The 16017-nt window shown below is 43.8% G+C and overlaps 1 protein-coding gene across 1 annotated transcript; it reads right to left on the reverse strand.

Moving 5' to 3' along the window:
- Window positions 1-2333: 2333 nt before the first annotated feature.
- FAM181B (family with sequence similarity 181 member B) lies at window positions 2334-8691 on the reverse strand. Its single transcript, XM_034933454.4, has one exon. It carries the CDS (start codon window positions 6126-6128, stop codon window positions 4848-4850), a length of 1281 nt encoding a protein of 426 aa, XP_034789345.3. The 5' UTR covers window positions 6129-8691; the 3' UTR covers window positions 2334-4847.
- Between the last annotated feature and the right edge of the window lie 7326 nt (window positions 8692-16017).

Raw genomic sequence — 16017 nt, forward strand, 5'->3', positions numbered from 1 at the left:
GAGGCAGAGCTTGCAGTGAGTCGAGATCACACCACTGCACTCCAGCCTGGGCGACAGAGCGAGACTCTGTCTCAAAACAACAACAACAACAACAAAAAAAAAACCTGAAGTCTGAAGACCCCATGTTTGGTAATTGAAGCTTCCACGAGAGAAATTCCTGGGAAATGGTAGGGCAGAAATGGCATTTGCCTAGAACTAAGGGATTTCTTGTTATGTGGAACTTCAACGCTAAAACTGAAACAGTCTCAAGCAAACTGGAATGGTTGGTCACCCTAAGACTCAAAATAGTTAAGGTTTATGTAGCAGGTGAGGTAGAAGCAAAAAGCGTAGCTTCTTTTTCAGAGAGTTGACTCTTACGAAAAGATGACAGAGAAATATCTAGGGAGGGATACAGGGCTGAGAGAGCTTTTCACTTACTTATTCCTCTTTGTTCTTTCTCTTAAAAATCATGCTAAATGTTTATTTCTAGCATGAGAGAAAAAAGTGGGGAGCAAGGATGAGGCTGAAGATATGGCTAATAAGGAGAAGATGGAGCAACAGCTTGTCCTCATGAGGCAGGAGGGGCAGGATCCTGAACCATGAGGGCAAGAGAAGGTCCTGCTTGCTGAAGAGAGAAATTGTGTGGAAAAGTGGGGTGGGAAATGGAAGGGTGTCACAACACATGGTCTCCATCTTGTCAGGACCTGGGAGTGAGAGAAGGGATAGGGTGGAGGCTTGAATGGAGATGCGCAAAGGTTTGGGACATGAGGAGGATATAGGAAGACACTAAAACACATTCCAGGTACCAAGGAACACCCAGCTGAGATGGAGGATCATGACTATGAGGCATGCAAGCATAATTATTATTACCAGGTTAGGATACCCAGCCTGTCCAAAGCCATACCAGCCTGTCCAAAGCCATACAACTACACGCATATTATAGCATATTTCTAGTCTTGAAAAATACCTACCATTGCACTTAAAAAGAACTCTTGGCCAAGCGTGGTGGCTCATGCCTGCAATCCCAGCACTTTGGGAGGCTGAGGCGGGTGGATCACCTGAGGTCAGGAGTTCAAGACCAGCCAGGCCAACATGGTGAAACCCCGTCTCTACTAAAAATACAAAAATTAGCCAGGTGTGGCAGTGGGTGCCGTAATTCCAGCTACTCAGGAGGCTGAGGCAGGAGAATTGCTTGAACCTGGGAGGCAGAGGTTGCAGTGAGCCGAGATCACGCCACTGCACTCCAGCCTGGGTGACAAGAGTGAGACGCTGTCTTAAAAAAAAAAAAAAAAAAAAAAGAATTCTCTATGGGCAGGGATGTGGCTAAGCAAGATATTTTTTTTTTAAAAAAGATTCTAACAGCTTTCAGCAGAAACTGATATAACAGAGGGAACAATAATTTCAGTCCTTGGCAAAACGATTACTAATGGGCAGTACTTACTGTACTACAGTAAGTGGCATGGTCAGACACATTATGTGCCCAGACTGGAAGGCAAAGTGGGGAGGAATAGGGCTACATAGGGACCTGAGTAACAGGATGGATTGGAACCTTGACATAATGCCAAGCCTTGGCTGTCTGCTACTAAGTACTGCCCCCTTCCTCTTAGAGGATATTTATATATACCCTATGCCAAATCACAATAACGCTTTGTGATCGATCGTTATCCAATTTTTCCAATGCATAAACCATGCTTCAATTTGGTTAAGTTACGCGTTCACTGCAGGTAAATCAGCAGAGATGAGATGCACCTAAGTTGATTTAGCCCCTCCCCTTGGCCTTTCTTATTTGTCACCTATAACAATGAAGATAATAACACCGAAGCACAGGCCTCTGTAGGAAACAAAGGAAATAATGTATATGAAAGCACCAAACACCCCACAGACACTTTCTATATACATTTCTCTAGCATAGTGGTTCTCAACTGGCAGTAATTTTTCCTCCCAGGGAGACATGAGGTAATGGGGATATTTTTATATTGTCACAACTAAGGCAGTGCTACTGGCTTCGAATGGGTAGAGGCCAGGGATGCTGCTAAACACTCTACAATGCACAGGATAGCTCCCACAGCAAAGAATTATGACACCCAAAATGTCAATAGTGCTGAAGTTGAAAAAACCTGCTAGTACCGTAATACAGGGAACTGGAAACCACACACATGTACAAAGCACAGGAGAGCCTGGCAAGTAACAGGCAGGTCTTGGTATTAGGACACTTGTATATTTGGATCTTGGATCCACCACTTGCTGTTGACAAGCTATTTATCTTACCTGAGCCTCAGTTTTCAAATAGGGGTAATGACAGTACTGTATTAGTCTGTTCTCACACTGCTATAAAGATACTACCTGAGACTGGGTAATTTATAAATGAAAGAGGTTTAATTGACTCACAGTTCCACATGGCTGGGAGGCCTCATGAAACTTACAATCATGGCAGAAGGTGAAGCAGCAGGAAGGCACGTCTTACATGGTGGCAGGAGAGAGAGATAGCAAGGAAGTGCCACACTTTATAACCATCAGATCTCATGAGAACTCCCTCACTATCACAAGAACAGCATGGAAGAAACCACCCCCATGATCCAATCACCTTCCACCAGGACCTCCCTCGACATGTGGGGATTACAATTAGAGATGATATTTGGCTAGGGACACAGAGCCAAACAGTATCAAGCACCTACATCATGGCAATATTAAGAGGCTCAGTGAGTTAGCTTAAATGCCTGGGATGCGGAAACAGACAATGTTGATATTATTATTAATTAAAGGTATAGCAAGCAAAACAGTAGGAGAGAGATAACCCGTTTTACTACACTAGGTAAGAAAGGAGAGGAGAATTAAGAAACATTACAATGACACTATAGTCTTAGTAACAGTCACAGGGTTATTAATGTTTTCCTACCGTGCAAGTGTATCCTGGATTGTATTCACAACAGTTTAGACAAATTAAATCGTTATTAAGTAATATTCTGTTAGCACAATGGAATTAATCACCTTTAACCACTTTGGAAGAAATTCAATAGACATTAGCTTTCTGGAGTTGCAAAAGTTCTTTTCATCATTAACAGTACTCGTTGTTCTATTTCCCGTGGTGCTTTCTTAGGAAAGGCTTTATTCAGAAGAAAATGACTTACTGATAGCATTTAAAGTTGCATCTACCATTGGTTAATACTCATTTTTTCCAGAAATTCTTTTATGAAAATATCACAATACTTTTGATGTGTGCAAACATGAATCTGGATTTTTACACCTCTTGCGGTAACACTCGGTTTTCAACTAACTCACATCCAGATATTCCTGCAATCAATCCTGGGTGCCTTGAAGCCAAGCAGCTCTCCTTTGCAGCATCATCAGAAGGCAGCCTCTCGCTCAGATGTTCTGGGCGTTGCTCTCTTCATGCCTTTCTCCCCGCAGTTCTGCAGCACCAAGGGCTCCTCTTTTCCCTCCAGCTGCTCACTTCCCACCAGTCTTTCCTCCCCTGCCCCTTAACCATCCTGATGGTGCCATGTGTCCTCTCTGCCACATTCATGGCTGGTAAAAATATTTCTTTTTCCCCAAATCTCCCTCGGACAACAGATCATACTCCTCCCTGCAGAGCCCCTTCAGATTCCATTCATCAGACCTGCTATTCAGGGAACAGAAACTCCTTTGGAAACTTCACACCTTTCTTTATGCCCTTCCATGGGGAGGGTGTGGGTATAAGGACTGAGGAAACACAGGGAGGCAGAAACCAACAGAGGTGGAGGGGGAGCTGTGGAAGGAGAGAAGGAGGAATGGTAAAGAGAATGTACAGTGTAAGGGAAAGGGCAATCACCAGGCAAGTAGATAGCCCCCCGCCAAAAAAGGCATGGGACTCACAACTCTGTTTCCGTGTGTAGAAACCATTTATATATACACAGCAGAACCAATCAAGCACTGCCACAGCCTCAAGACATTTTACTTATTTCCCTCTGAGCTACCCAACCAGTTGTGAAGTGAGTAGAAGAACATTACCGTCTTCACCCTCTCAGATCAGGAAACTTGATACAAAGAGGTTACAGTTTGCCCACTCTCTCCCTCCCAAAGTGGCTGGAAAATGGGGAAAAGACAGGAGAGAAATGGAACCCAGGTTTGCCAAATTTAAGTCTCCTACAAAAGAGATGTGCAAGAAAAGCCGGCCAAAAGAAATAGAATAATGAGAGGCCAGGCAAAGAAAGAAGGAAAGTAAGCACTGGGACTGTGATAAGGATGGAAGGAGATGGAAGCAGGAAGCGGGCAGAAAAAAGAGTTAAACGGTGACAGAAGAGAACCCTACCCAAGGACCAGCACAGGAGGTCAGCAATGGACCACCGGCCTCCTCCCTCAGCCACAGGCTCACCTAACAAACCTAAGCGACCAGACGGAAAACCGTCCTGTAAGAAAACACCCAAATCAGTAAGTCTCACCTCCATTCTTTTCAATATAGGCTTTAATTCAAAATGCACTCAAGGAGAGGGAAGGGAGGGACTAGGACACTGTTTAGAAGGGGTAATTACACTAAATACACTGACCTTCGCTGAAAAATAGAAGGGACAGGTGGCTACAGAAGCCAGCTCTTACCCCTTTTGCCGTCCCCACCCCATACCCCAAACCGTCTTGGTTTCTTGACTCCTCTGGTCCAGTAAGAACCTACTAACGTGTTTGTTTGTTTTTGTTTTAACACTTGAGGTTGTGATTAAACAATCCCCAACTCGTCTTCATCTCTTTTTTCTGAAGTTGCTTTTATTAATTGAATTTTTAAAAATCCGGTTTCATCTCCACGTGCATTTTCCCATCGTTCTTTAGATTTAGGAGAAACCCACGGAGGCGCGGCGCTCTCCACAGCCGTCTCTAATGAAGGGAAGCGTGCCTCGAAGTCAGTCCCGGTGCGCCCCCTCCTCCCCCGGCGCCCCTTCCCAAACCCCGTCGGATCTCCAAAGGCTGGAATAGGCGGTGCGGCTGTAGCCCGCGCTGTAATCGTAGGACACCTGATGGGGCGGCGGCGGCGGGGGCAGGGCGCAGTCTGGAAAGAAGGGGGCGAAAGAGGCCAAATGGCCCGGCCCGTCCTCCCCGCCGGGAGAATCCGCAGCGGCGGGGTACAGGGGGCGCAAGGGCTCGTTCAAGGTCAAGCCGCCGCGGGGGGCAGTCAGGGGGGACTTTTTGGTCGGAGGGCAGCCCGGGACGCTCCAGGGCTCGGGGTACAGTAGGTTTCCCACCACTGCCGGCGGCGGCTCAAAGAGGCCGGGCTCCAGCTCCGGGGGTCCCCGCAGTACGGAGGCTCCGGCGGGGAACACGTCGAGAGGCTCGGCGGCAAGCAAGACTGCCGCCTCCGTGCCGGCGCCGTAGTCGGGCCCCAGCAGCTCAAAGAACTCCACGGCCTCCGCGCCCTTCTCCAGGTCGCCCAAGCTCACGTCCGGCCCCGACGGGCCACACCCGCCGCCGCCTGCCCGGGACGGCTCCGTGAAGAAGGACGGAGGCAGATTGCGTGCCCGCAGCGGGACCTTCCTGGCCCCTGGGATCGCCGTGGCCCCCGCGGGGCCTGCCACGTCCCCTCCGGCGCCCCCAGTGCCCGCACCTCCTAGCCCGGCCGCCGGCGCAGCCACCTCACCCCCCGCCGGCTCGGCACCCCCGGGGACGTGGCGCAGCGAGTCGAAGAGCGCGGCCAGACTTCGGCTTTGCAAGCTGGCGGCCGCGGCGGCCTGCGACGCCTCCCGCCGGGGGGCAGCCTTGCCGTGGGCCGGGGCCGCGACTGTCGGGGCGCTAGGGGCGGCCAGCGGCCGTTTGGCTGGCGTGTCGGCGGCGCTCGGGGAGGGCGGGCCGGGGGGCGCGGCGCCCATGAGGCCGCTGCAGCGCTTGATCTGCTTCTGCAGGTACTTGCGGTGGTTCACCTTCCGCTTCGACTTGCCCGGCTTGTCCAGCGCCAGCTTGATGTTGCTGGACGCCGAGTCAATGAAGCTGAGTAGATCGCGGGTGGCCTCGCGCACGTCCCCTCCTTCGGCTCCCGACAGCAGCGCACCCGCCGGAGCCCCGGTCTCATCGTCCTCGAAACAGCAGCCCTTGTCCACGGCTCCGAAGGCGCCCCCTAGCCCGTCCGGGGAGCCCCCGAAGCCGAAGGGCACGAAAGGGTGCGTGCTGAGAAGCGCCGCCTGCACCGCCATCGCCGCGGCTCCCGGGCTGTCCGCAGCGCTGCCCGTGCGCCCCCGCCAGCTCCTGCCCGCCGCCCAGGCCCAGCTCCCGCCCCGGCGCGGCGCGCGCGGCGCAGCCTACTAGCTCCGGGCCTGGCTGGCTGCGCTGCCTCCCGGGGGAGCTCATTAGGTCTTGTAAGCAAGGGGCGGAGGGAGGGAGCGGGCGGCGACCGCCCCGGTGGTGGAGGGGAGGGGCTTACTTAGCCTGGCTTGGAGGAGTGGGGGGTCGCTTTAGTTTTCTGAGCTTTCTGAAGCTCTGAGTTTTCTGAAGCTCAACGCCTTAACCCCTTCGTTTCCCTTTGCCCCGCGGCGTTTCTCTTGACTCCTCTAACCGCAAGGGGTGAGGAAGAGATGGCTGGTCCTCAAACTCCAGCTCAGGCCCATGAGGCCGCTGCAGCGCTTGATAGGCTTCTGCAGGTACTTGCGGTGGTGCCTCTCCTGAGGCAAGAAGGCAGGAGTCTAGAGACGTGGGTTTCAGTCCAGCTGTATAACAACACCCACCAGCTTCTGGGCGCTTGCTTCTGCTAGGCGCTGTCCATCTATTATCTCATTTAATCCTTGAACAACAGCCCTGTAAATTACATGTTATCGCCATTCAACAAACGTGGACACTGCACCTCAGGGAGGTTCAGTGAGTTGGCCAAAGTCAGAACTAGCCCATTCTGAGTCCAAAGCCATTCCTAAGCCCTTGACAATACTTGCGTCCTCTCTTGCCCTTGCCTTTCTCATCTATTAAGATGGGGAAGGAAAATGAGTATTTCTTAAAGCTCTAGACCTGATCCTAAGATTCTAACCTGAGTTTTCCCAGGATTCTCAAGCCCAGTGCTCTTTCTTCTTGACTGTTTGCCACTTGATTGTTACGAGTAACAATTGGCTAACAGTAAATTGAGGCCAGCAGTGGCCCATCTTTTATTAATACATAGCAGGAGGCAATGGAGAAAGGAGTCGATGTGGCTAAGCCCCCTGTTACTTGAGAACACTGTGTGTGTATAAAACTCTCAGCATGTTAGAATAAAAGATGGATTGGAACCTCTCCCCTACCTGTCATACCATTTAGGTTATCCCTGGAATTTTCATTGCATTTCAGGGATCATCATGAAGTTCACTTAAAACTAATTTCACCTGGGCAATCCTCTTTGGGATAGATAGAGAAAATGAGCAATAAGGTCATTTTCACAAGAGATTCAGAAAAGGCTTGGGTTCTGGTCTTAGCCACCACTCAATAACCTCATGACTTAGGTTGAAATCCTTGCTCTGCTGAGTGCATGGCTTTAGACAAACCAGCGTACTCTCTCTGTTTAGCTTACTCATGTTAAATGCAGGTAAAGTTGCCCTCCCCACAGGGCACTTGTGATATTTAAATGATACATTGTTCCATAGCCTGGATGAGTATTCACCCTTACTTCTCTGAAACACAAAAAGGTGACTATATCCCTTATGTGTCTTCTGGATCATAGGGTGTTCATGAGCATTAAGTGAGATCACAGATGCTTCTCAATTTGTGATAGAGCAACAACATCCTGATAAACACATTGTAAGTTGAAAATATTGTAGGTTGAAATGCATGTAATACACTGATTCAAGTTGGAAAATCATAAAGTTGAACCATCATAAGTTGGGGACTGTCTCTATATGAGAACACTGTGTGTGTGATAAAGTGTTCTCTAAATAAGTTACTCTAGTTTCGATACAGAGCTTGCATAGGAGAGACATAGACCATCTCTTTCAAAACTCTTTTTATTAAGCCTCACTTTGTAGATGTAGCGAAACCATTTTTGAACACCATGAAGGCACAGCCTTACCAAAGAAAAAAGGCCAGATGGCCACCAGAGAAATACAAATCAAAACCGCAATGAGATACCATCTCACACCAGTTAGAATGACGATCATTAAAAAGTCAGGAAACAACAGGTGCTGGAGAGCATGTGGAGAAATAGGAACACTTTTACACTGTTGGTGGGACTGTAAACTAGTTCAACCATTGTGGAAGACAGTGTGGCGATTCCTCAAGGATCTAGAACTAGAAATACCATTTGAACCAGCCATCCCATTACTGGGTATATACCCAAAGTATTATAAATCTTGCTGCTATAAAGACACATGCACACGTATGTTTATTGTGGCACTATTCACATAGCAAAGACTTAGGACCAACCCAAATGTCTATCAGTGATACACTGGATTAAGAAAATGTGGCACATATACACCGTAGAATACTATGCAGCCATAAAAAAGGATGACTTCATGTCTTTTGTAGGGACATGGATGAAGCTGGAAACCATCATTCTGAGCAAACTGTCGCAAGGACAGAAAACCAAACACTGCATAGGTGGGAATTGAACAATGAGAACACTTGGACACAGGATGGGGAACGTCACACACTGGGGCCTGTCATGGGGTGGGGGGAGGGGGGAGGGATAGCATCAGGAGATATACCTAATGTAAATGACAAGTTAATGGGTGCAGCACACCAACATGGCACGTGTATACATACGTAACAAACCTGCACATTGTGCACATGTACCCTAGAACTTAAAGTATAATAAAAAAGAAAGAAAGAAAAAAGGCCAGATGAACATTTTTCATTTAGAAGATGAAGTAGCCACTTCCCAAACCCACATAGCTGAGCCGAACTTTTTATTTTAAATTCAAATTGGCTCAATTATCATGGACTTTTCATTTGAGTTACACACAGCATTTTGTCCTCCAGGCCGAACTGTCTGTTTTACTCTTGGTGGTATTCGCATTCAGAAAATTGTGCAGACCTGTCACTGATTTGTGCTTCTTCCACTCCAGATGTGGATGTCAGCACTGCCCATCCCCTTTCCAACAGGGCCATTCCATAGGCTTCCAGGTCTGGCAGCCAAAAGCACTAACTTTTTTTTTTCACCTTCTGTCAACTGAGCACTCTTACAAGTCCTTGGACACCAATTGCACAGTACTGTACATTTAATCGACATCTTATTCTGAAAAAACTCTTAATCCCCAGGGTTATCTAAATCCTAAAATCATATTCGAAATAAATGGAATATGAAAAGCTTCATATGTAAAAGTCTTTCTTCATTTCTATTGGAGTTCTGCACATCAAAGTTGATTTGAAGTTAGATGAGGCCAGGTTCAAATTCTGGCCCTGCCTATTGGTATTGAACTGCTTGGACAAGTCAGTTCATCTTCCAAAGGCTCAAACTCCTTATCTGAAAAAAGAGAATGGTCATAATTGTTCTCAGGGTGAGAATTACATGACATAACAGGCAAGTAATGCCTCTGAGTCTTACTTTTCTCACCTGCACAGTGGAGATAATCTCAACTCCTCAAGGTTGTTGTGAGATGGTATATATAAAAGCACCTCACACAAAATAGCAGTTCAACAAATGTCCATGTTCTTGATTCCTTAGGCCCCACCCATTCCTTACCAACACATTACCCTATGAAACCAGCATCATTTGTCCTTTCCCTCAGCAAAGTGAGTGACTATTTTCAAATGCAAGAGAGCAGCTATACTTGGGGGTTGTAGAAACTTACAAAAAGACAATGAAATACAGGAGAGAGAGTGCTAAAACTGGAGCCAGAGACTGACACTGGAGTCCAGTCCTGCCTTTATTATCTGACTGCCTATGGAAAAGTCACTTAACCTTCAGGACCTCGATGTTCCCATCCATAAATGGGGAATAATAATGTAATCCTATTTGATAGGGCTATTGTGAAATCAATAAGATAATGGAAATTGAAGTTTCTGTAAACCATGGAGCTGAAATTCATGGCTTAGAAGTTCTATAGCCTGATTCACAAAATTGATCCTTTCAAATAAATATCCATCCAGTCACTGATTTTTTCCAACAGAAAGATATTGACACCCACAATGTGCTCAGCGCTATGCTAGTACTGGGGATACAGAGATAAGAAGCCATGATTTCTACCCTTTGGGTGGAAAGACAAACATGCAAACAAGCCATTGTAATATAATGTGATACATGTCCAATGGAAGTAAAAGGACCCTCAAGTCTGCCCACAGGAGTTGGAGAAGCCTGCATAGACATGCAGCATTTGAGCTAAGACTTAAATGATATATCTGACTGTGTAAAGCAAACACACAATATCTATGGCAGAGAGAACAGCCTGGGCAGAGGCATGGCTAAATGAAAGCAGTGGTGTTTATGGGAAAATTTAGGCAATAGGGCAACAAAGAACAGCTTCTGCTTGAAGTAATTCTACACCTGAGACCAAAATAAATCCTTAGAGCTTCCACTGTCCAACTAAATTGTACATATAGACCCAGGCTCAAGGCCTTGGCTGCTTTTTCCCTTGATCTCCTTTCCTTTGGGGAAGAGCTCTATCTGGAATAAAATTGGTTTCTGTAAAGTTAGTAGCCAGCTCTTGCCAAGCCCATCAGTCCCTCCTCCTACTCCCTGAGTGAGCACATTCATTTGAGTGGCTTTGACATCAATACATTTCACTTCCTATGGAGCAGAGGGACCCGGCTCCAGCCTGCAGTAGGGGCTCTCTGCAGAACTCCAAACTAGAGCTCTTTCACCCCAGTGACGCTTAATGCTGTGCAAGTGGGATTAGTCTCCTTGGGAACCAAGTCCCCCAGGGGCTCAAGGGCTGAACTCGCCCCAAACCGTTTGGGAGAATTGAGATTTCATATTGTTCTTTTACACTTGGATTTCAGGACATTACTTAGACAAAAGCCCACCTGAGAGCTGCCTCCTTTCTTGTGGGTAAATATAGCAGCAGGATCAAAAGCTGACTTATTTATTTTGTTTTCCTCTTTTGTAACTTTAATCATATTCCCTGCAGGACAATCTTAGCCCTCAGAGATGTCAGGAATGTACATTCATAATGAAAGAAATAATTATGCATCTGTTTTTCTCTCCCTTCCCAAACCAATTTCCTGTCATTCATTATTTTTTAAATCTCAAATAAAGCAAATTAATTCCTGAATTTTACCGCACGACTTACAAAGTATCATTATCATCATCACAATAGAGTGTTACCTTACAAATTGTGCACCCTCACAAATGTCTCTTGTTTTCTTTCTTATCGTTTTCCCCTGCAAACCAGATTCTACTAATACTAGATTTTAATTTATGTCTTAAAATATTAGATGTTATTCTGGTTATCTATAGTTATATAACAAATTACTCCAAAACCTAGTGGCTTAAATCAACAACCATTTTATTACATCTCACAATAATATGGGTAAGTAATTTGAGCAAGAGCTGGCTAGGTGATCCTCCTGGTTCATGTGACATTGACAATGGCTGGCCTGGAGGATTCAACATGGCATAATTCACATGACTGCACCTGCACCTACACATACTGGCCTCTCCAGTATGTTGGTCTAAGAGTACTCAGACTTGTTATGTGGAGCCTCAGGAATACTGGAGGCAGTGCTGCAAGAGGCCCATGTGGCACCTGCCAGGCTTCTTATGACCTAGCCCAAGAATTCCCAGAATGTCACTTTCACAACTTTCTATTGGTCAGGCAAGTCATTAAGGCCAGCTCAGATTCAAAGGAAGGGAAATTAGAATTTACCCCTTAATGGAAGAAAAGACAAAGAATTTGTTTGGTATGTCTCTTAAATCTCTTTTAATATATAACCACATACACTTACTGTTTTGTTTTCTTTGTGATTTGTTTGTTGAAGAAACTGCATCTTTATCTTGTCAACTTTCCCACATTCTGTACTTGGTTGGTTGCATCTGTCTCTATGATGCCACCTAACATGTTTCTATGGTCCATGTGTTTCCTGTAAATGAGAAATAGTTGTAGAGGCTTGATCAGATTCATATTCTTTTTTATGCTGTTTTATATATGTGCTACAATATGTGCAATAGTTTTGGAATAACAATGCCAATATTCTTACAAACAACACAACTACTACAAACAGTTTAATTCCTTTTTCTTTGTCATTCACATTTTTTGTCTTCAAAACCTATCCCAATAGGGATGAACAGTCCAATTACTGTGTTTCAAATTCACTTTAAAAACCTATCTCTGGTTGGCCAGGCATGGTGGCTCATGCCTGTAATCCCAGCACTTTGGGAGGCCGAGGTGGGGGGGCGGGTAGATCATGAGGTCAGGAGTTCGAGACCTGCCTGGCCAACATAGTGAAACCCTGTCTCTACTAAAAATACAAAAAATTAGCTGGAAGTGGCGGCGCACGCCTATAGTCCCAGCTACTTGGGAGGCTGAGGCAGGAGAATCGCTTGAACCCGGGAGGCAGAGGCTGCAGTGAGCCGAGATCATGCCACTGCACTCCAGCCTGGGCAACAGAGCAAGACACCATCAAAAAATAAAAAACAAAACTATCTCTTGTTATGCCACCCCCTCAATGCACAATCAGATTCACTTGTTTTACTTTGCTTTCTATGAAAATAGCTTTATAAATCTTTAATTTTGTTTTATAATTTTTCTACAGTTTACATGGTTTCAAAGTCAAAACTGTGTCACAAGATATATTCAGGAAGGGCTAACCTCTACCATAGTTACCTCCACAATTTTCTCCTCACCTCCTAGAGTTAATCATTGTTGTTTTGTTTTGTTTGGGTTCAGGCCTATAATTCATTAACTCAGTCATATTTTCATTATACAAACTTTCCTCTAACTTGTTCTTTTCACTTAACAATATATCTTCCTTCCTTTTTTTTTTTTTTACAGTGTGTAGTATTCCATTGAATGGATCTACTATAGTTTATTCAACTAGTCCTGTTTTGATTAACTTACTTGGAGGTTTTACAGACCTTTTATATTATAGATAGTGCTACAATGAATCATTTCAATGTAAAATCAAGATTTACTAACTCCTAGTCTGTTGCTCCTTTTATACTATTGGTGTAGTTCTGAAAATAAGGCATATACTAATTTATATTTTATTTGTCCTTTCATTTACTTAATAAACATTTATTAAGTACAGATTATGAGTCAGGAAGTGGTAATAATTTGGGGGGAACACAGAGATGCATAAAGTCAGATCCTATCCTCAAGAAATTCATAATCTTACAGACAATGCAGACTCATCTTCAATAGAATGCAAAGCCTTATAAAATAAGGTGTGAATGAATCATTGTGGGTTCAACAGAAAGAGAAATTCACTCAGATCAAGGAAATTGGGAAGGAGATATGGATAATGTGACATTTGAATATAACTCTCAGGAAGAGAAGAATTTCCCAAAGTATATAACATAAATAAGACATATAGGCCACATGGAGGCTTAGAAATGATATATGTCCTTAGGATTTTTAAAAATTTCTTACAAAGAGAATCATTTCATATATTACTTATTTATATCTATCACATGTTTAGTCAAAAATGTTAATTTTTCAAAGAATATGGATGGCATTTTTAGTAATTAATAAGTACTTCTGTGTTTGTGTTTGTGTTTATGTTTATAGGAAAATAGTGGGAGACAATGCTAACTGGGCTAGAACTATTAAAGATACTGAATGCCAAGCCACAAATGTATAATCAACATTAAACTCTAAAGTATGTCTCTGCCTTTCTGTATCTCTTGAGAGATATTGGGTTTGGTTTATGCCAAAGGAAAATAAGATCTGGAGAGAAAATATCTGGGTTTAAGTTTCAGATCTACTTTTTAAAGTGAATCTTATTTATTTATTTATTTTATTCTGCTTTATTTCAGAAGGAATTTTAGGCCACTTATAAGGGTACATAAAATGCAATAAGATAACACAAATTAAAAGCAGGATGACAACCTAATGCTCAAATATTGTTTCCTAATACCATTCTCCAATAAAAAAGAGCTAGAGCTCCTCGGATAACTGGTTGATTCTGGACTGGGGCAGGGAATATACAAGATGATCCTGAAACATCTAATAGTTCAAGGAAGCAAGGAAGTGCTCAAATCAGAAAACAATGAGGGTATGTCAAAGGGATACAGGAGCCAACTAAAAGAACTCCTTAATGACCAAAACTAGGACAATTTGAGCCACAGAATAAATAATGGGCTACAGAATTATAAGCCAAAGATAAAATAAATAAATGTGTCCATACTAATACAGACAAATGATGGAATAAATACATGAGAGAAAATAGAACATCTCCCATGCAAAAAAATTTCAAGTAACTTAGATACTCTGCTCTTAAGAGGGTGAATCATAACTCCCCACTCCTTAAATGTGATCTGTGCATGATGACTTACTTCCAAAGAGTACATTATAAAATGAGAGAAAAGAATGACTTTGCAGTAGAGAAATCTGACAAGCACCATTCAGCCAGGTGATCAAGATTAATAGCAATAGCGATGTTATGTTGATAATATCCTTAATAGTATATGATGAAAGTGAAATTTTATTTCTCTGGCCTTTCCAAAAACCTATTACTCCCATCTAATCATGAGAACATCAGACAAATTCCAATGGAGAGGCATTCTACAAAATACCTGACCAATCCTCCTCAACACTACTAAGGTCATCAAAAACATGGAAAGTCTGAGAAACTCTCACAGCCAAGAGGAGCCTAAGACATGATGACTAAATGTAATGTGGTATCCTGAACGGGATGCTGGAGCAGAAAAAGGATGTTAGGCGAGACTAAGAAAATCCGAATGAAGTATTAAGTTGGTGCAAAAGAGATGTTCAACATTAACCTTGTAGGAATTCCAGAAAAAAAGAACAAAGTGGAGGCGAAAAACATTGTCAAGAAAATAAAGCACGGAAATTTTGTAGAACTGAAGAAAATGCATTTCCAAATTAAAAGAACCCACTGAATGCCTAGCAAACTTAATGAAAAAAAGACACCAAAGCACATTATTATAAATGTTTAGAACATCAAGGAATAAGGATAAGACCTGAAAGATTCCAGAGAGAAATAAACATCATGTACAAAAAATAAAAACAAACTAGAAAAGAATCAGAATAATACCATACCTCTCATTAACAGTACTGGAACTTGGAAAACAATGAGGCAATGCCCTTAAAAATCTGAGAGAAAATTATTTCTTACTTAGAATTCTGTAGTAAACCCAATGCTCAATCAAACATGAGGATAGAATAACATTTTTGTTTGCTTGTTTATTGTTTGTTTGTTTTGAGACAGGGTCGCACTTTGTCTTCCAGGCTAGAGTGCAGTGGTTGCAAACGCAATTCAGAGACTCTACTTCCTGGGCTTAATGGATCCTCCTACCTTAGCACCCCCAAGTAGCTGGGACTACAGGTGCATGCCACAATGTCTGGCTAATTTTTGTGATTTTTGTAAAGACGGGGTTTTGCTATGTTGCAGAGGCTGGTCTCGAACTCCTGAGCTCAAATCATCCATCTGGCTCGGCCTCCCAAAGTGCTGGGATTATAGGCATAAGCCATCGCACCTGGCCCAGAATAACATTTTAAGACATGCAATATATTATGAAATTTCCTCTCAGGAAACTTTTCTCAGGGAGCCATTGAATAATGTGCTCCATGAAGAAAATAGAAGAAAAGGGTATCCAGGAAACAGGAGATCTATTGTGGAAAAGAAGCAAAGAGAATTCCCCAGACAATAATAAAGAGAAACATCAGGACAATAGCCATATGGCAAGCCTAGTGACAATCACTCCAAATTGGAACAGGAGAATGTAGTGCTCGAGGAAGGGTGATTCCAAGAAAAATAAATGGAAGTGACATATTTCCTTATGTATTTGATCATAATGATAGGAAGTGGTATACACTCTTGTTGCTTACCCACAACTATCCCATTTTTATTCTTACACAACAGAGTCCATCTCCTTCAGTGGAGGCTAAAAATGATGGGCAATTGTACTTTCCTTTTAGCAAGACCATGGACATGAGATCCAATCTCGATCAATGGGACATTAAGTCTATCTTAGAATTTTAGGAAAGTCTCTCCTTACCTATATATAAGAAA

The sequence above is a fragment of the Pan paniscus genome, chromosome 9 (genome assembly GCF_029289425.2).
Source record: "Pan paniscus chromosome 9, NHGRI_mPanPan1-v2.0_pri, whole genome shotgun sequence".
In the NCBI taxonomy this organism is placed as follows: domain Eukaryota; kingdom Metazoa; phylum Chordata; class Mammalia; order Primates; family Hominidae; genus Pan; species Pan paniscus.

Excerpts from the sequence above, each read along its gene's own strand:
- FAM181B (XM_034933454.4), bottom strand. The coding sequence starts at position 6,128 with ATGGCGGTGCAGGCGGCGCTTCTCAGCACGCACCCTTTCGTGCCCTTC.